Source organism: Macaca mulatta, chromosome 1, assembly GCF_049350105.2.
Source record: "Macaca mulatta isolate MMU2019108-1 chromosome 1, T2T-MMU8v2.0, whole genome shotgun sequence".
NCBI classification, from domain to species: domain Eukaryota; kingdom Metazoa; phylum Chordata; class Mammalia; order Primates; family Cercopithecidae; genus Macaca; species Macaca mulatta.
In genome coordinates, this window is record NC_133406.1 from 209,113,915 (window position 1) to 209,134,801 (window position 20,887).

Sequence of the window (20,887 nt, forward strand, 5' to 3'; positions counted from 1 at the left end):
TATTTTCAGAGCAATGAGTATTGCCAAGGAAATGTAACAGGGGTATGGGATGAAGCAACTGGGGGTGGGGTAGGGCTATTTTAGAGGTGTGGTCAGGGGAGGCTCCCTGGAGGAAGTGATGTTGAAGGTGAGACCTTCTTGATAAGGGGTCAGCCATGGAAATTGCTGGGGGAAGGGTCTGGAGTTTTCTAAGAGCAGCAAGGAGAACTGCGTGGCTGCAGCATAGTGTGGGGCAGGGGGAGGGGACTGGAGATGGGTCCGAGAGGCTGCTAAGGGCCAAGCTCTGCAGGGTCTGGAAGGCCACATTGTCAAGTGCAGTGGGAAGCTACTAGCAGGCTTAAGAGGTGCCCTGATTTACACTTTTAAAGAGATGGCTCAATGGGTTCCAGGAGAATGGACTGGGGTGGGGGAGGTAGGAGTGGAAGCCCAGAAATTAAGTAAGGGAGAATCTAGGCATTGGATGATGGTGGCGTGGACTCCCCTGTTGGCAGTGGGGATGTAAAGAGTGGATAGATTTGGGATATTTTGGGAGGTAGAAGCAACAAGACTTGCTGATGGCTGGGATCCCAGTGCCTAGAACATAGTAGACTCAATAAATATTTGTTGAATAAATGAATAAAGGCGCCAGGCTCTATATATACTTGTGTGTACCCTCTGGTATGAGGCATGTATGTAAAGATCACCCAAGACCCTAAAGGGCTGCTCTATCCTCTGCCCTAGGGGCCAGGGGCCAGAGAATGCAGGTGCTGCTCGAGGAGTTGCACACAAACCAGGCATTTCGGAAGATTTGGCTAGGGAGCAAGGCATCCTCCCTTCTTTCCCCAATCTGCAACAGCAATAAAATGACAAACACCCAACCTGGGTTGCCCCAGGCTCCTAACCCCTTTGGCATCTGCAGCAGGAAGGATGGAAGCTAGACATGAAGTATTTCCCACAGGCAGAGAGGGCCAGTCCACCTTTTCCAGGATGGCCCCCAGGATGCATGCCATTCAGAGCTCTCAGGTGCTGGTCATAGGAACTCTGGGGCAGAAGATTGTCACATGGATATAGGTGTCTTTAGGGACAGGTTATGAGCGCCTGATAGGTGTCTGGGGTAGGGGTGGGACTGGAAGGAGACCTTGGCACCCACAGCTTTGGGTGGCCTAGTTGAATGGCAGTGGTGAACAGGGCTGAGTGAGGGGTGCTCCTAGGTCCCACTGGCTGGAAGGAAACCTGCCTAGGCTCTGGGCCAAATAAATCATTGGGAAGGGAAGAAGAACATTTTCTCATCTGTTTAAAGGGCAACGAAGCATAGCAGCGGCCGGCCCAGCGGGAGGCAAGGCTGAGGCCAGGCGGGTGAGGCCAGGGCAGCTCCCTTCCTCCACACACCATCCTCTCCTGAGCAGCCCCACCGGCTTAGGCCTTGAGGGTTGTCTGCCTTCCAACTGGGCCATTGATGGTTGCTATTGTTGACAAAAATATTCATTAATTAGTAATAAAATAATTACTGACAAAGGCCCCATCAGGGACATAACCCTTGCTAATCCATCTTTTATCTCACTGGATCCCAGGCTGAGATCATTTATACCATTTCCCAGATAAGGAAACAGAGGCCCAGAAAGCTGAAGGGACTTTCTCAAGGTCACCTAGCATGGCAGGGTGACAGCAAGGCAGTTGCCCTTGTGGGGTGGGTCCCCATAATCCCATCAGAGGTTCCAGAGGGGGCCCCAATGGGACTAAAGGGCTGAAGTCATTGTTCTTGGTCCAGCTTAGGGGGTTCAGGGGGATGTCCCTTTATTCTGCTCAAGTGCTCTGTGCTCAAGCTCTGGCCAGTGCCCCTTCCCATGCCCAATCTCTGCCCCAGGCTCCCAGGAGGCCCCTCCTGGGGCTAAGACTTGCTCTCTTCACCCCCGCCTGAGCTTCAGAGAAGTAATTTCTCTTCAACCAGCTGGATTTGAATATGGAAACGATTTGTAATTACACCAAGTCCTCCTGGGCGGCCTTATTACCAGAGTGAGTCTGGAAGGGCAGGAGCTCATGGGAAAGGAGGTGGGGAAACCCTGATGCGGAGAGGTGCCTCCAGGGAGAGCCTTCCAGAGGTCAGCCTAGTCTCGCTTGCTCACTCCTGTACAACCCCGGGGAGGTCCTGCTGTCCCCACACAGCTCCCACAGCCCCCTTTGCCTTGCTGACCTCCCCACCTTGCCCCTAGTGAGCCCCCAGGTATGGGACACCATCTCTGTCAGTCCCTCACTCTGTCTTCCTATCTTTCCTTGGGCGTACATTTTTGTGGCTGATGAAAGGGGTCAAGAAGTCAGAGGGCTACCGAGGAACAGAGAGAGACAAAAAATGCTGCTGTCCATCTGGAGCCAGTCCCTCCCATCACCTCTCACCCAACTGCATCCTGGGGAAGAAGGAGGGGGTCCTCAGGGATCCAGCTGCATCACATCTGCAAGAGACCTGCCTGGGTTTCTCTGGGCTCCAGGTCTCTAATATGCTAATAGTCATGAATATTCATAGAGAGGGAAGCAAGCTCCCTGTGGGAGAGGAGGGGGCTGGAGCTTTGGACAGGGTCCTGGAGATTTCTAAGGGGCTTGCATCCTTGTGGGCAATCCATGTCTGCACCATTTTCCCCACTTTTGCCCACCTCCTTGAAGCCCCAGTCTCAGCTACCTCATTGCCCCTCCCAATGCCCATGTAAGGAGGGGGTCCAGATTTCTCACTGCCCTGGGGTGGCTTTCAACACACTTTGCAGCTGGCAAGGCCTGCCTGGCCTGGCTTTCACATAGCAGCTGAGCCTTGAAACCCAGAGATGTCTGAGTGTGTTTGAGGGTGCCCAGCAAACCCTAGGAGCCTCGCTTGCCAGTGCTAGGCCCAAGGCATGGGTCTCTTTGGGCATCCGCAGGGAAAGGGAAGGTGCCGGCCCAGCCCTCCTCCCTGCCTCATAAGGCCTCATAAATTCTCTTAAGGTGACAGGTGATATTCCTTCGTCGCCCCTTATTACCTCCTTCCATTAAAGTCGATAATCTCTCACAATCACTCACAACAAATGTCACTGAGGCTGCTGGAGGTGGGAGGGACAGAAGGAGGGAAAAGAGGGTGGTTCTCTGCCTCTTCTTGGTACTGCCCCTGGGAAGAGGTAGGCTTTTCTCTTCTTGCCCCATCTCGAGGGCGACACAACTCAAGGAGCATCCATGGAGAGGTGGGGTTGTTATTTGCTGGAATGAGGACTTCTTTGCCCTGAAAATTTGGCCCTTCCTGGCCAGTGAACCTTCAAAGAGTATGGTCCTGAAACCATCCCATCCTCATTGCAAAGCTGAAACCATCCCACCCTTATTGCAAAGCTGCCCCCTGCTGGTTTCTCCTCTGACCAAAGTCGTGGGATTAACCTACTTGTGTTGGCTGCAGCGGTATATTAGCCTACCTTACTGAGGGCATCATGCTCAGGCCACAAACCCCCTGACTGGGGCCCTGAGCCATGGGCATCTCCCTGTGTACCGCCTGAACCACGAGGGCTCAGGCCCCACCCAACTGTTTCTGGGCACAGTGCCAAGATGGGGAAGGGGTGGGTCTGTACATCTCTGCTGCTTCTACACAAGCAGATGCAACATGGGGGCGCCCCTGGCACAGGGAAAGGCACTTGTGGGAATAGACAGGGACTCAGGAAAACATGTAACACACTGCACACGTGTAGCATCCCCGTGCCTAAGGACGTGCAACATTGCAGTTTAAGTATGCATCAAACATGTCACATTGCAGTATACATATGTGGCTGCTACATATGAGTTACCCACAGTCCTCAGCACACATGTGGCACCTGTAAGCTTGCATACATATAGCATCCCTGCGCACAGGAACAAGCAACATGCATTCAGGACTTGGGCACATGTTAATACACCGTGCATGTGTGTAGCACTTGCATGCACCTACCCAGGCAACATGGTAGTGCACACTTAGGGCACCTGTATGCATATGCAAAGTTCAGTGCACATGACTGGCACCTGCATGCACAGGGGCATGCAATATGCAATGCACATGGGAAGGTGAGCAAATGCTTCAGCCCGCAGGGTCCAGGAGACCCTGGCGGCGCGACAAGACTCCGGCATGGGTATAGCTGGAGGGGCGTCGCGGATCGCCTCATTCTGCAGTCCAGGAGGCAGCGGGCGGGGCGGGGGCTTACCCAGGGCTTCTCCCGCGCCGGCGCCTGGGGCCCAAAGCGGGGAGGTGGGGGGCGCGATCGGCTCGGCTGGCGCTGTTCCCCCTTTAACAGGAGGCGGCGCGCGTCGCCCCCGCCCCCCGCCCCTTCTCCCGCGGCTCCTCGCGCCCGGCCCGGCGCGCGCCCCCTCCCGGGCCCGGCCCGCGCAGGCGCCGCGTCCCGCCTCGGCCGTCACTCGGCCCGGCGCGCGCTGCGGGCAGCGGCCGGAGCGGCCGGAGGAACCGGGTTCGGCGGCAGCGGCGGCGGCGCTCAGAGACCGAGGAGGATGCGGCACCGGCTCTCAGAGCTCGGGGCTGCGGCCGCCGCCCGCAAATAGGAGGCGGCGCGCGGCGCGGGCGGTGCTCGGGGCGGGGGAGCGGGGGGCGGCGCGGCAAGGAGGCGGCGGCGGCGGCGGCGGCAGCAGCCCGCGCCCGGCCCGGCGCCCGCCCGCCCGCCCCGCGCTGCTCCACGGAGCCTTTTCTGCACCCGCTGCCCGGGAGAGCGGGAGCCTCGGCCCTCCGCGCGGCTGCAGCTACCTGCCCTGCGCCCGGCCCGGTCCCCGACTTAGGGATGGCAAACTTGCGCCCCGTGGCCGCCCCCGCCAGCGCCGGCCCCCGCTCCTGCTGCTGACGGCGCCCAGGTGAGTGCTCGGCCCCAGACCCCGACCTGGCCTCGCACCGAGCCCTCCCGGCGCGGTCCCGAGTTTCCGCACCGGCCCGGACTCAGGGCGCTCTCCCAACCCGTCTCTGCTGAATTCTCCCCCAGCCCGAACTGAGTTCGTTCAGCGTTCGCCCACCCCCATCTTCTGGGGGACTCCCAAACCTGGGGCCGAGGCCCCCTTAATCGCTGGTGAATCTCTAATCTCGGCCCCCCTTCCCCCAGCCTGGACCGACCCTCTTACCCATCTATGCTAAAGTCTCCCCTTCCAGAATTCTGACACAGACCGTGGTTGCTGTCTCGAGTCTTTCCCTATCTCGGCCTGGATCCGGGCGGTGCGCCCCCCACCTTTATTAGAGGCCCCCCCACATTAACCTGCAGCTCAACTGTGTCTCCCCCTCCATCTCCCATCACAGTCTGAATGCCGGACGCTGCTCCTCTCCTCCACTTCATCTCTGCCCAGAGTGTTTCCTGTCCCCATCCATGTCTGCCCATAGTTTCTACCCTCCCCCGCGCCCGTACCCTGACCATGCTTCTTCTCTATTTCTGCCCCTAGTGCCCCCTCCCCCATATCTGCCCAGAGTCCCGCCTTCCCTCGCCAATCTTGCTGCAAGTCCCCTCCCCCCAGCTTGAAATTGGGGCCGTGTCCCCCGTGTCTGCTCCGCGCCCCCTCCCCTCCAGCTGAGATCCCGACTGGACCCGCATCCCTGACTCCTGTGTCCATCTTTGGCCGGAGTCTATCTGTCCATCCCCCATCCCTATCCTCCCACCCCTGGTCATAGAGCTGGGCACCAGACGCACCCTCCCGCAACCCCAGGGCCGGCATGATCCGGAGGGGGTTGTAAGCTGTGAAGTTGGCGGCCACTCCCGCAGTCAGCTCGGTCTGAGGGCACAGCCGGGGGAAGTCCTCCGCGCCACGGCCCGCGCAGAGCGGGCGACGGGTCTGTTGTCCGCGGGGGGGAGGGGCGCCCGGGCCGAGAGATGCCGCCTGCCTGCCCGCCTCGCCAGCTGCCGGCCGGGCCCCTGGGCGTCCTCTGGCGCCCCCTGCCCGAAGCCTGGGAGCCGCCACCCCTTCTCCCGTGGGCAACCCCGGGTTTCCGCAGCCAGAGCATCAGCGGTGGCTGCAGGACTGACGCTGGGAAGTCCCTGGGGAGAGGAGATTGGTGGGCCAGGCCAGGTGCCTCCTTGTGCTAGCCATGCCCAAACACTGCTGGTTGTCAGGCCATATGTTCTGGGGGGTGGGATGGGTTGGGGTGGAGTGGAGGGCTCACCCCAGCAGCAAGTCAAGAGTCCTTTGAGCCTTCACGCACAGACCAGCAGGATTGGCCGCGGGCTCCAGGACGCCTGGTTGGGCTTGTTTGTGCTTGGTCAGGTGTTGCCAGGGAGCCTCTACCCCATGGCATTTCCCATGAGGTAAGGGCTGGCTGGGGGCAAAGGTGGGCTGTGCCTGGCTTGTGCATGGAGTCGGTTGTGGGGGAATCCACCTGACCCTGGGACAGAGCAAGCACCTGGGGAGTATCCTCTGCACTGCTACTGGGGTGAGGGGCAGTGTGGACTCTGTGCAGGATATGTCCTGGTGATGGTACTGGGGAGGTTAGGGAGGGTCTTCTCTGGACCAAGATTGAGACAAGAGATCTTCCCCTCTTCTTCCCTCTCTCCTCCTTCCGCTCTCTCTTCTGCCCCCTTTCTGTATCACTCTTCAAAAGGACATGTCTAGTCTGGGGTGTGCGTGCGTGGTCTGCATTTCTGTAACACAAAGTGAGGTTCCATCTGGTCTCTGCCCCCATCCCTCCCTCCCTCCCCACCCCCAGGTAATGAAGCTGAGTAAGTAGTTAGGAACTCAGCTTTCAGTCAGACAACCTATGTTCAAAAGCTGTGTGACATGGGCAAGCTACTTAATCTTTCTGAGCCTCAGTTGACCCTCTATAAAATGGGTCATTGATCACTGCCTCATATAGCTGTTGGGAGAATGAAGTTAGGTTGTTTGTATAGAGTGTCTGGCACCTAGCAATGTTCAATAATGATAGGGGTGTGGGGCTGTTTCTGTTCAAGGCCAAGGTCAGGCCCCTCTCCACTCCACTCCTAATCCCAAAAGAGAAAAATGAAAAATAGGTTCCAGTGCCTTCACTCCAACCCCCAGTATAATAAAGACAGAAACACCTTTAGCCCCCAGTCCCCTCTTCCCCCACAAAGTATGGGTGCAGGGGGAGCCAGTGACTGTCAGTTTCCCTCATCTCCTCCTTGGTCCTGCAACTTCCCACTATATTTCTCTGGAATCAGCTGTGACCAGAGGGATATTAGTGAAAGCCAGGCCAAGGTCTCTGGGGTCTTGGTTCAAGTGTAGAGGCTGCAGAGGTGGGAGAAGTAAGAGAAGAAACCCTAGTCAGAGTCCCAGAAGGCAGGCAGCCTGTTAGGGGTAGCCAGGTGGGAAATCACTCAGCCATAGAAGAGCCTCTCCCCTCCCCCAGGAGGTCAGACACCGTCAGGAATTTCCCAGGGCCCTTCGCCTCGGGTCAGAGTTAGCAGGGCCACCGGGCCTGAGGGCCTGAGGGCCTGAGGAGTTTGAAGAAACCTGGCTTTGGCCTGAGTGGCTTGGGGGAAGAGAAGGTGGCGCGGAGGAAGGGGACTCGAACCTGTGATGGCTGGAAGTCCTCTGGGCAGTGTGGCCGGACCTGGGTCCCACTGGGGAGTGGCAGCCTCCTCGTCACCCGCCTGCCCCGGCAGCCCTGACATTGGGGAACAAAAGCATTCGGTTCCTGTAGCAACGGTGGCTCCAGCTGCTGCAAAGTTCCGGGGAGGCGGGCGGAGGGCGGCTGAGTCACCGCCCCCTCCCTCCGCCGCCCGCTCGGCACCGCCCCCAGGGGCTGAGGGCTGCCCCTTGTCCCCCTCCCGGTTCTGCCCGCGTTTTCCTGCTCAAGGAGGAACCCCCTCCCCCAAGAGAGCGACCCTCTCTGGCAGTTGGAGCGGCAGGGCTGCACAGAGGGGGTCGCGCCCTCCCCTCGGCCCAGTCCCCCAGCTCCGGAGGCAGGATGGAGGGTGTGCGCCCCCCGGGGCGACAGAGCTCTGGGAGAGCAGCTCCTGAGGACCCTGTCCTCGGGTCCGAGCACTGGCAGAGGACCCGAAGGCATCGAGTGGGGGTCCCCGCCTGCGTGGCGGCCTGGGCAGGGCCAGCGGCGAGCGCCCGGGAGGCGGAGGGTGAGTGACGGGCAGGCGAATTGGAGCTGCCAGGTGGATAAACGCGACGGATGTGCGCATCGCCGCGCCCCCTCCCCCGGCTCGCCCCTCCCCCGCCACCCAGCGTCAAATGGGAGTCATCCCGGGAATCCCCGACCGGCCCTGGCCCTGAGACACCCCTCTCTTGCTGCTCTGCCCCTTACCCCACAGTCTTGCCTTGGCCCTTTCAGCTGCCGAAAGCCTTGAATTCCTTTATTGGTGCAGAAGGGAAGCTGGGGAGCCCTGAGGGGTTGAAAGAAAGGGGATTGAGTGCGTTTGGGCAGAGTGGGATTCTTGGGCTTGCTGGGGTCAGGGGCATGTGGTGAAGGCAGCCCCCAGCCCCCTAGAGGAGGGGTCTTGGGTAGGGTTAAAAGTGAGAGGGAGACTACTCCAGTCAGCTCCTCACCCATCTCTCAGGGAGGAGGCCTTTTGATCCTCCTATCAGCCACCTCTGGCCCAGGAAGTTCTTCCTCAGAGCTGACCTTAGTACCTCTCCTCTCTAACTCTTGTGCAGGGATTGGTCTGTGGTCTTCCTGGGTTTGGAGGTAGCCAAGCCACTTAGGGTTCAACCCAAAGAGCCTTCCCAGAGGCAGTGCCCTGTACCTCAGCAGGCAAGAGGATAGCGTTTATGAGGTCCTGAATAGACAGAGAGGAGACAGGGCTGTGGGCCAGGCTCTGTGTTGGGAACTTGTTGGGAGGCTGATGAGGTGTCTGCCATCCTGAGGGCAAGGCTCACGGTCTGCATTGCACAGAGAGGGAAACTGAGGCTCAGGGAGGTTAATCATGACTAAGAGCCACTTGGGCTGCCTGTGGAGACAAGGATCATCCTTCTAGGTCCCCTTCCCGGGGTGGCTCAGGGAGAGGCCTCTGGGTTGTCAGTGCTCCCAGGAGGACAGGCCTGGCTACACACAGGCAGGAGGGTCTTTAATGAACCAGTGGCTGCCTGTGACCCAGCTTGGAATTGGGTCTTTGCCTTATTTTGAATGATGGGGAGTGATATAAAAAGGTGCCCCAAAAGGTCTTATGCCGCAGCCGACACAGTGAGGGTCGCGCATGTCCAGGATGAAATCCCAGAATGAGCGTGAAGGTGTCTGAAGGAGACTGAGGGGAGGGGGGGTTTGGGTTGGGTTAAAAGTGGCTCCGTTCTGGAGAAGCCAGCCTGTGGCTGTGAAGGATGTGGACCTTGTGCTTCTTGATGGGGCGGGGCTGTGGAGTAGGGAGCAGCAGCCCAGGAGCGGGGTAGGGGAGGGAGCCCCAGCTTCAGACACGCAAAGGAAGGCCCCGCAGAGGATCCTGCCTGACACTTAGCTGTCATATGCCGAGCCTCAGAGGGCCAGATACTCATGTATGTTCTCACTTGAGAATGCGTGTGCACCTCTGTGCATGTGTACACGTGTGAGCCTCTACACCCCTGTGTGTGTGTGTTCACTCCTGAGTGCACATGACAGCATGAATCTGTGGGTTTCACCTGTCTGTCTGCATGTCCGTGTGCATATGTATCCGTTCGTATGCAGAACTCCTGTGAACGTCTGTGCACTCATGCTTTGGTGTGTCCTCAGGGCACAAGGGTGTTCAAACCCACATGTGTTGGTGTGTGTGTGAGGGGAGGTTCCCTGAGCTGCTGTAAGTGGGGGAGGGGAGGCCGGCTATAATGAGCCCCCACCTCCCCTCCACTGAGCAGCAGCCATGGCCTGAATTTTGCAGCCTGCTTAAAAATAATTGGGGGCAGCAGGGGGATTGGATGTCACTCATCATCAGCCGCTGGCTTTGCTAGTGCTGCAGCAGGTGGGGCGGGCTGAGCAGTTTGGGACAGGCATGATGTAGGGTGGGAAAGACCAGAGGTCTCATCCCTTTTTCAGCTCTAAGGAGGAGGGTGGGTGGGTGGGGGCAGAGGCACAGCCTGTCTGGCTTCTGCCGAATAACTCCATGCGGGTCTTGGGAGGAGGGTGAGGTGGCTCCTTTGCAGTGAGTAGGTCTTCGTGGAGCTACTCCACCATCTCCCCCAGCCCCTGTATGACTGGGAGGGGCAGATGCTTGCTTGGGCCTGGCTTGGAGGTATAGCACGAGGGGATGTGGCATCTGGGGCAGTGGGGAGCTCCATGGCTGCTGCACAGGGACTGGAAAGTTAGGGTTCTAAATCCTGTCCCCCCTCTGCCCAGTGTTGATACTCCTAAAGACCCAAGGGGAAGTCTGTTCCCTGGGAGCAACTGTGTCTTGGGAAAATCTAGCCGTACCTGTGAATTGTCCTGTGTTTCTGATTCAGTCCCCAGAGCTAATAGCTGCTCCATCTGGCCTGAAGCCTGAGCAGCAAGCACAGGGAAGGAGCAGAGGCTACTGGTGGAATAAGAAGGGCCTGGGCTGGGCCTCAGATCCTGGGCTTGAGTCCCCTCTGGCCACCTTTGTGTGATCTGGAGCGGGTTGTCTCCCTTTTCCTAGCCCCATCTTTTCTCCTCTGATGTGGACCAACTGGGCTCTAGGGGCCCGTGCAGTGCTGTGAGCGATCCTGTGGCATGGAGGAGGGAGGCCGTGTGGATTACTTGGGGGGTAGGATTGGAAGTGGGGCTGATTCAGACCACGCACTAGGTTCCATTTTCTGGGTAGTTGGATAGAGGCTGGGCAGGCTGTGGGCAGTGACACAGCCCTGGCCTGAGGGGTGGGAGGGCACCTGCAGCTCTCCCCATCCTCAGCCCTTACCCACTCTGGCCTGACTGCTCTGTGTGTCTGTAGGGGTAGGGCTTGGGTCCTAGGTGCCCACCCACACCTGGAGTACATTCACACCTGTTGGGAGCTCAGCTTGGTGCAGCACTTTAAGGGAAGGTAGAAATCAACAAGTTCGGGTCCCCACTCTTAGGAACTGGAAGACCCATGAGCTGAATGAGCGAGTCTTAGGGAAATAGTATAGGAGAGAGGTCGCGACTGGCTGGTGGCTTCACAGGGCAGGGGGTAGCAGGCCCTGAACCAGACCTTGGAAGATAATCCCATGGAGCTGGAGGGAAAGAGGGAAGTAAGAGGGGGAATTTCTGCTCCCATTTTACGGACGAGAAAACTGAGGTTCATGAGGGTCACCCAGCCAGCAGGCAGCTGGCTGGGTTGGGGCTCAAGCCCAAAGTCCCCTTGCTTGGTGCCTCTCCCCCTTGTTCCAACCAGGAAATCCACGGCAGTGATACACATGACATCCACACTGACAGTGCGCTCCTGTGGGCATGGCTCAGGTTGTGCACAGTTCCTGGCACACTGGCTGTAACTCCGCCCCTTTCTCTCCCTCTCAGTAAAGCAAGTGAGAATGACATTGTTCCAGGAATAACCTCAAATTGCTCTTAATTTATAAAAAAGCAAATCGTAGTCAAACATCACCGCTTTGACAATTACCGCAGGTTACGTGTGACATGCCTCACAGCTGATCATGACACACTGGGACTGAGAGCAACAGTTATGGAGAATACAGGTTGGATGGTGGGGCTGGGGCTTGGATCTGAATGTCAGGCAAATACGCTTGTAGTTGATGGGCTGACTCTGAGGAAACAGAACAATGGCAACAACAGCTACTATTTCTTCAGGGTTCACAAGATTCCAGGCACTCTCCCAAGTCCTTTCCCTTACTTATCTCATTTTACCCTTGTAGGAAACCTGTGAGATAGGTACTATCATTGGTCCATTTTACAGGTAAGGAAACTGAGGCTCAGAGAGGTCAAGTCCCTTGTCTAAGTTCACACAGGTGGACCTGGGTGACACTCCTCGAAAGACCATGGTCTTAACTATGAGGCCCACTCCACAGCTCACCATAGGAGGTTCAGAGCCCATGCTGGCTGTGCTGGGGGCCCACTGACCACTGTCTCTCTCCACAGGGCAAGGGACATAGGATGACCCCAGCCTGTCCCCTCTTACTGTCTGTGATTCTGTCCCTGCGCCTGGCCGCCGCCTTCGACCCCGCCCCCAGTGCCTGCTCTGCCCTGGCCTCAGGTGTGCTCTACGGGGCCTTCTCGCTGCAGGACCTCTTTCCTACCATCGCCTCGGGCTGCTCCTGGACCCTGGAGAACCCTGACCCCACCAAGTACTCCCTCTACCTGCGCTTCAACCGCCAGGAGCAGGTGTGCGCACACTTTGCCCCCCGCCTGCTGCCCCTGGACCACTACCTGGTCAACTTTACCTGCCTGCGGCCTAGCTCCGAGGAGGCAGTGGCCCAGGCGGAGTCAGAGGTGGGGCGGCCAGAGGAGGAGGAGGCGGAGGCGGCAGCGGGGTTGGAGCTGTGCAGCGGCTCGGGCCCCTTTACGTTCCTGCACTTCGACAAGAACTTTGTGCAGCTGTGCCTGTCGGCTGAGCCCTCCGAGGCCCCGCGCCTGCTGGCGCCTGCTGCCCTAGCCTTCCGCTTTGTCGAGGTCTTGCTCATCAACAACAACAACTCCAGCCAGTTCACCTGTGGTGTGCTCTGCCGCTGGAGTGAGGAGTGTGGCCGCGCTGCCGGCAGGGCCTGCGGCTTTGCTCAGCCAGGCTGCAGCTGCCCTGGAGAGGCGGGGGCCGGCTCTGCCACCACCACATCTCCAGGCCCTCCTGCTGCCCACACCCTGTCCAATGCCCTGGTGCCCGGGGGCCCAGCCCCACCTGCTGAGGCCGATTTGCACTCGGGGAGCAGCAATGATCTATTCACAACCGAGATGAGATATGGTGAGTCTGAGCAGGGCCTGGGTGGGGCGGGGTCTGCAGGGGCTGACAGTGTCCTTGGTGTCCATCCTGGCAGATCCTCGGCCATGCATGTAGCTGTTCACTGATGTCACCCTTCTGCTGAGCCTTGACCAAATGTTGCAGTCACCAAAATGCATGGCAGTGAGACCTCACTCTTGAAGAGTTTGCAGACTGGCTAGAAGAATGGGGGCACAGATCAGATAATGCAGGGTGATATATAAACCCAGGGAGGGACCTCCTAACTGGGCGGGCAGGAGAGGCTCCCTGAAGGAAGTAATGCAGGAACAGAGACCTGAAGGACAAGCAGAAGTGAGATGAGGGCATTGTAAGCAGAGGAAGAAGCGTGCACAAAGGCCCAAGGCTGGGAGTGATCGTGGCAGGCCCTGGTGCTGCAAGTTGACAAGTTTGCCTGGAGGCTGGAGTAGGCAGGGAACAGGGATGCATTCCTGTCCACACAGGTCAGTGAGTTTTGGCAGTTGCCCCAGGGTCAGGGCAGAGAGAGGCAAGGAAGAGTGTGCCTAGGTGAAGAGGCCTGAGCTTCCAGGCTGCCTTGGAGGGTTGGGCTGGCTCAGCTCCCGGTGTCCCCTGTCTCCCCCCTCAGGGCCCATGTCTTCTGGGACTGAGGCCGCCAGCTGCTAGAGCTTCCTGCTGACTGGGCAAAAGCTCTGCGAGCCCTTGAGTCCTGCCTGCTCCCACTCCCACCCCAACTCCCTCAGCCACGGCTGCCTTCTGCAGACCCTGCTTCCTGCAGCTTCAAGGGCCTGAGGGCCTCAGCTGGATCCTGTGTGCCCACTGAACAGTGCTGGGCCGGGGACTGACCAGGAGACCTGAAGGGAATAGGGACTGATGACATGGGGATGGGAAGGAGGCAGGTCTGGGGTCTGTTCTGCAGCTCTGGTACCGACAGGGAGGCCTCTCCTCTCTCTGGGCCTCAGTTTCCCCATTTGGTATAACAGGTGCTGGCCTATCCTCATGAGGATCAAGGATGCAGGGATAGAGGATGGAAAGGGCATCTGGATTTCACTGGGAGAGTGTTTACAAGGAGACGGAGTATCGTGTGAGGGCTGCTAGGAGCACTGGAGGAGTGCAGCCTGTCCCCAGCCCTGCTTTGCTGGCTAGAGCCCTGGAGTTGGCCTCTACCTTTGACTGTTACCTTGAGTTGATCCCTTTATTTATGGTGGGCAATGATTTCTTTGTAGAATGGGGAGGTATCCCTGAATTAATTAGAGGGGGTAGTCATCTTGAAAGTAGCCTGACCCAGTACTTTGGATGGGGGCCTTCTTGGCCTCTCCAATGAGACATCTGGCATCGTGCCCATCCACAGCAAGTGCCCAGTGTCCTTGCTGTGGCGTCTCTCCCAGGCTAGCCTGGCCTCTAACGGCGGTCAATGAAGCCGTCCGAGTGACAGCCAGGCCGCGGGCAGGTTACAGGCCCCGGAGGCTGGCCTGGGATTTAGTGCCTGTAGGAAGAAATTGAATTTCGCTTCTTTGTTGAACATCGGCGGAGAACGCCAGGCGTATATCAGGAGGTTTATGGCTCTTCCTGCATGGCCACCACTGCCTGTCACTCTGTGGGGGTCTCCCCCATCGTGCTCAGCTGCAGGCGGGTTCTTTTGTCTGGCTTTCCCTGCGGTCCATCGGCCCAGTGATCTGCAGTGGACGGAGCAAGGCTCTGCCCTCATGGGCGGGCACCATCTGGGCAGGCTGCCATGTGGAGCACAGAGCCAGGAGCAGCCAGCTGGGCTTGGTTGAAGCCGGAAGCAGGAGTTGGTTGGTAGCTGGGGTGTCTTTGGGGATCAGAGAGGGCCGGCGATGGGAAAGGCACCATCATCAGAACCTCTGCAGAGGCCTCTGGGGCTAGAGATGGGTGGAGATTGGATGCCTGATTATTCCTGGGCATGAGGCCAGGTGTCTCTTTGAGCAGGGAGCCCTGAGCTAGGGCTCCCAGCTGTTCCCAAGCCTGACCTCTGCTCTTGCCCCTTGTCCTACTTGGCATGTTTCCTTGGGGTTGCTTTTCAGGGAGGGCCCCTGTAGGGAGTTGGCATGGGATGGTGTGGCATCAGCTGTCATAAGGGGGCTCACATGGCACACTGGTGCCCAGAGCTGGGCTGGCACAGCCCCTTCCCCTCCCTTGGCAGGCAGGAAGTTCTTCTATTCTGCCATCTCCTCCCTCCTGCCCAACCTTTCTGGTGCGAGACACAGCGGGCACATGACTGTTTATTCCACATGTCAGGGCATGTCTGAGAGTCCGTGGCACCGTCTGTGCCTTGTGGCAGCACCACCTTTGCCAAGCCTTTGGTCCCCTCCATTCCTTCCCTTGTCTCCTCCCCACTGGGCTTCAGGAGAATGGACTGGCACCTGCAGCTGCCAGACTGAGAGCAAGATTCATGGGGATGGTAGTGAACAGGAAGGGTGAGACCCTTGTCCTGGCCCCTCTCCCAGGCACCAGGGCAGGGAAGCTGTGTTCATCCACTCTGGGACACCGCTGAGGGGAATCCACAGCAAGGCCTAGCAGGGTGGGCTTGGACTGGTACCGGAAGAGCACTGGGCTGGGGGCTGGTGGGCAGTGACTGGGCGGAGTGCCTGGGACGCCTCAGAGCCGAGTGAGTTTGACAAGAGGGTACAGGCGCCTGTTAATTTCACGCAAACTGCCTTTGATAGATCTCTTGTTATTTTTGGTGAGTTGAGCCATAAATTTGTGCCATCTTGCTGCCGCAATCTGTTAAGTGGGGGGAAAGGAAGAAAAGAAAGGCAGGCAGGAAGGAGCTTGGTGGAGGACTGACACGGAGGCTGGGTGAGGCCAGGGCTGGAAGGTGGGCTGCAGAGGTAGTGCCAGCTGCAGGGCTCAGCCCTGAGGGCTGGTGCCAGCCTGCAGTTCCTGCCCACTGACCCTCTAATCCTGAGGAGGCATTGGGCAGTGGGAATGGCTGTGCCCAGTGACACTTGGGAGAAAGAACCCCACCTCATGCACGCCTCTCTCCTTGGCCACAATCCCTACCTCCCCTGTGGGCACTGGCCTGCCCCTGGCTGCTTGCTGCAGGCTCGCCCTCCCCATCACCAGGCTCCATTCTTGGGGTGTGGCCACCAGGTGAACCTGGGGTCTCCTGGGAGGCAAGAGTGGGTTCAAACCCCCACCCTGCCACTGCTGCTCTGTGACTTGGTCGAGGTGCTGCCCATCTTGGGGCCTCAGAACCCCCAGTTATCTGTGTGTCACTCCCTGATCCAGTCCCCAGCAAATCCCCAGTGTTACCCAAACTCCTCAGCCTGGTGTTCAAGGCCCACCAGGGACTTAGCTAACACCTGCTTTTCAGCCTTCTTCCAAATTTTCCCCGACGCTTTCAACCGAGACTCCTCCCCTGGAATGGTCTTTGCCCTTGGTTTTCCAGAACTCCTGCCTCCTTCTAAGCACTGCTCAAGCCCTGTCCCCTCTAGCAGGCTGCCTCTGATTTGCCCAGCCCTGTCCTGAGACTGGCATTTCCTTCCCAGCGCTCAGACCCTGCTGCTCTCTTTTGGCCATCCTGGTCTGGCAGCAGGAAGTGGGGACCTTCCCTGCCTGTTGGAGGCTCAGGCAGTGAGGAGGCAGAGTGGGGGCGGGGAGACCCAGCACGCACGGTGGTGGTGTTTCCTGGAAGGTCCTTCCAGCCCAGATCTGTGCTGGGGGAGCTCTGTGTTCTCTATCGTAGGCTGGGGAGTGGGGCCCAGACGTCCCCAGACATCTCAGCAGGGACTGAGTTCCAGCCAATGCCTCACACACATCTTCATGTCTTTATCAGAGTGGAGTTTGTGCCAGGCCTAGGGCTGGCTCTGAATGAGATAGGAGGTGAGCTGGGCACACTGTCTGCCCGCTGGTGGGGGAGAGAGAGCACTAACTAGGACAGTGGTGGTCAAGGCCACAGACTGAAGTTGCCCAGTCTGGGTTCAGTTCCGGACCATACCACTGACTAGCTGAGTGACTGTTGATAAGTTCCTTCACCCCTATTTCATCACCTGTAAAGCAAAGGTAGTGAGAGCTATTCCACAGAGCTGTGGGGTGGGTTCAGTGAGAGGATGAGAGTAAGTGCTCAGTGCCTGGCACGTGGTAGATGCCTAACAAAGTAGTAGCTGGGTCATCATAATTTAGTGTAATAGGTACGATTGTGACCCTGCCAGATGTCAAAGGAAGAGGAAGAGGAAGAGAGGGGAGGACGGTAGTGTAAAGGTGATTTGGAGTTGGGTTTTAAGGAATGAATAGGAATTCACTAGCCTGTGAAATTTCTCTTTCAATCATATCATTTTTAAAATTTAATATATTAAAAATAAGTTTCATATCTTAAATGGAAAGAGTATCATTTATCTGAAATAGAAGATATCCAAAGAAACAACCACAGTGAAAACAAAGCACCATTATTAACTTCTAGCTAGATGCTTTTCCTACCTCTCCGTTTGTTAGAGAGAGGAATTAGCACACATTGGGGATGTGTTAAAGTCTGGGACTGCACAGGCTTTATTTCTCATGCAGTTGGAAGGATTAAAGTGACCATGTAATTTATCATCTAAACTATGGCACATCTGAGGTTATGAAGGGGAAGAGGTGGGTACCATCAATTACATCAGGACAACAGGCACAAACCAGACTATCCCATACAAACTGATGAGACCTGGGAGAGCCTGATAGCCTCAGTCTAGGATCCAGTGTTATTTAATGGCACATTTGTGAGCCACCCCAAGTCATCTTCCGCCCCATGCTTTGGGGAAGCTCTCAGGAGGAAGGGCTTTTGAGGTAGAGGAAACAGCCTGTGCAAGGGCGTGGAGGTGTGAACCACGCTGGGGGTAGGAGCTATAAAGAGACTGGAGGTGCTGGATGGTAGCCCTAATGGAGGGAGACGGGGCCAGGACTTTGACTGCCATCCCAGGACACTGGGGCCTCATCCTCTTGGCCAAGGGCTTTATGGCAGCAAGAAACTGGGCGTCGCGGGGGAAGCAGGCTGAGTCAGACACGATCCCTGCTCTCGAGGAGCTTCTGGCCACATGGGGGAGGTGGCAGGGACCCAGCTATCTCTGATGGGAGGCTGAGTAGATAGGTCAGCAGCCTGGGGAGGAAGAATTATTGGAGGCAGGGGTCTGGCATTCTGGCTAGGTACATGATCTCATAGGGGTACCCAGTTTCACTGGACTGCAGAGGTGGAGCCTGTGCCTTTCAAAAGCCACCTCTTTCCCCCACTGCGCCCTGTGATTCTGATACACTGTGGGGTACAAGAAGCACTGCTGGGGATGGGGTGCCATGGAGGGACATGACAGAGCATATGTCAGGGGGATCAGTCAGCTCCTGCTCAGGGCTCTGGGGCCAGCCTCAGGGAGGAAGCAGGGAGCCCCGGGAAGGGATGATTGCTTTGTAAATCACAGCACTCTCTTCCCATGGAAGTGATGATTATTGTGGTTATTTTTAACACATTCATACCATAGTAGGCTGAGGGCACAGGACTGTGTGGAGTTTGGGGGGCGGGGTCTGTGAAGCACAGCATAGCAGGTATCTGCAGTCCTGTGCAAGTGGCAAAGAGCCTGTGCTTACCCCGCCTGCTGGCACCAGGGGTGAGGCAAGAGGGTCCTCTGTGGTTGGGGTGGAGGAACTCCCAGCAATATCTGGCCCATGTTTGCTGAATGCCTGTCTTCCCGGAAGCTAGGCCCTCTGGGCAAGAGAGTGGCATGGGAGACTGAGACCCCTCCTCAGGGACCACAGAAGGGATGAGCCCAGGATCCTCACAGCTATAGAAGAAGGTGACCTGGGGACTAGGCCATAGAAAAGGGGACCAACATATCCAAACCCCAGTATTGTCAGTCTAGGAAGGCTTCCTGGAGGAGGTGGCAACTGACATGTAGATTGATTTTGGCAGATTACAACAGAGGGAAGGGTATTTCAAGGGCAGGGAATAGTGTTAGCAGATGTGTGTAGGGAGGAAAGCATTTGTACATTCTAGGGATAATTAAAAGTGGTGATATCTCCTTTTCTTTTTCTTTTTTGTTCTTTTTCTTTCTTTCTTTTTCTGAGACAGGGCCTCCTCTGTCTTCCAGACTGGAGTGCAGTGGCACAATCATGGCTTACTGCAGCCTCGAACTCATGGCCTCAAACAATCCTCCCACCTCAGCTTCCCAACTAGCTGGGACTACAGGCACATGCCACCAAGCCCAGCTAATTTTTTTGTATTTCTTTGTAAAGATGAGGTTTCACCATGTTTCCAAGGGTAATCTTGAATTCCTGGGCTCAAACAATCCACTCTCCTCGGCCTCCCAAAGTGCTGAGACTGCAGGGGTGAGCCACCGCATTCAGCTGACATCTCCTTTTCATTGAGAGTGGATTGTGCTCCAGGCAGTCCACATCTCTGGTTTCACTGAATTCTCACAATGAAGCTATGTGGTAGGAAGGGTCCTCCTTACCTTCAGTTGAAGAATCTGAAGCTCAGAGAGGTGAGGTGCCTTGCCCAAGGGTACACAGCAAGACGGTGGCAGAGCTGTCAATCAAACCCACATGTGTCTGGCTCCAGAATCTGTGCCCTTCCCACAGGTCCATACGGGTTTGCAGTGTGTTTGGCTGCCCAGTGGGGTGAGGGAACCAGGATTGGACAGGTCAGCAGGGGCCGGAGCATGCCAGGCTCAGAGTTTCACACTGGCTGTAGCAGTGGAGGAGCCACTGAAGATTTCCTCAGTTGGGAGTGGTGTGGTTGAGGCTGGGATCCCCAAGGCTCACTTTGGAGGTTACACAGAGGAGAATCAGGCTTACGTCAGGGGAAAGGGGAGCAGGTGTGCAAAGGAGCAATTAGACAGTAGCACGAAAACAGGATAAGAGGGGCGAGGACTAGGGGCTTAGATGGAGGCGGGGAGTGACTTGGGGTCCCATGCAAATTAGGGAAGGTGTCTCCAAGGAGGTCCAAGTTGAGTGGCATTTTGTCAGAGCCAGTGCAGTACAGTGGAAAAAGCACGGCCTCTGGAGTCAGGCAGGCCTGGGTTTGAATCCCACCTCAGGCTCTCTCCAATGTGAGACCTTGGAGCCTTCTTTCTCTTTAGTAAAATGGGGGAAACCAGCCCTGATGAGGATGAAATGGGGTGATGCCGAGTGCATAGTGACTGGTGTGTAGGAGTTGTTTAGTAAACGTTGCCTTATTCAGAACAGAACAGTTATGAAGTCATCAGGTGGTCGAGTGAGGAAGCCTGTCCCAGGCAGCACATCTGTGCCCACGACTGGCAACCGGATGGGAAAGCTGATAGATTGCAGGACTGCAGGCCTTGGGGCACCTGGCCCACAAGCCGCTGAGCTCACTGGGTGGAACACTCGGGAGTTCTCGGGGTACTCACGTCCCTTCTGGGGGCCCCTCCTGTCCTCTTGGACCCTGCCTGGCTCAGCTTCCTTGTGGCTTGCCCTGTTCTGGCCTCAGGGCTGGCTGGGGCCTGCACACAGTGTGTGCTGCCTAAGTGTGTGTTTCAGTAGATGATACCTCTGCTCTTACCTGTCTTCTTCCCCGTCCAGGGAGAACCAGCCTCCCCTCTGTGGGGATAAATTGCTGGCCTGTCCTCTCCTCTGAGTGGGATGGGTGGGAATGGAGGGGTGGGCCGGCAGTGTAGGGCCTGGTTGTGTGGCCCTGGGCTTGTACCTTCCCCTCTCTGGTCCAGCTCAGGAGGCCAGAAAAGGGATCCAAAAGCTGAACCTCGGACATGTTCTGATTCTCAAATAGGGTGGATTCTGGAAACCACTGACCGCCACCTGCTCCCTGCTTGCCCTGCCCCTCCTGTGACATTGTGGGGCTGGCCAGCAGATGGTCCGTGAGCGGTTAGAAGAGGAGCAGGGACCACAGGAAGCGGTGTGAGTCCCCGACAAGCAGGTCAGGCTGGTCTCTCACGTGTCCACATTTGGTGGGCACTGGATGCCAGACTGGTAGATGCCCCAGACATGATGATGGGCAGGAAGCCCACACAGGAGCTGGATGGGAGGACTCTCAGCTGGATTTGCACCTCCAAAGTGTTCGTGAATAAATAGGGGCCAGAAGCTGTGTCTTTGAGCCTGTCTTAGTGGTCCCTTTGATACAGGCTGGCATATCAAATCTGAATGCTGGTGCTGTGGGAAGGAGCTCATACTTTGCATGGGGAGTCAGGATTACAAATGACCATTCCCCGTGAGCCCCATTGTGGGGGAAACTG

At 57.3% G+C, this 20,887-nt stretch overlaps 1 protein-coding gene across 32 annotated transcripts in view; it reads left to right on the forward strand.

The window, feature by feature from the left end:
- The first annotated feature begins 4,366 nt into the window (after positions 1-4,366).
- ADGRB2 (adhesion G protein-coupled receptor B2) overlaps positions 4,367-20,887 on the forward strand; it is a 37,562-nt gene continuing 21,041 nt past the window's right edge. For 14 of the 32 annotated variants that reach the window (XM_028836682.2, XM_077964841.1, XM_077964866.1 and 11 more), the window contains exons 1-2: positions 4,646-4,812; positions 11,888-12,704. In XM_028836682.2, coding sequence (XP_028692515.1) covers positions 11,903-12,704 — 802 coding nt within the window. In that variant the 5' untranslated portion in view covers positions 4,646-4,812; positions 11,888-11,902. Of the gene's footprint in view, positions 4,813-7,668; positions 8,025-11,887; positions 12,705-20,887 lie in introns of those variants that run through there. The other 18 variants (XM_015133820.3, XM_077964793.1, XM_015133826.3 and 15 more) reach the window with 3 other exon arrangements.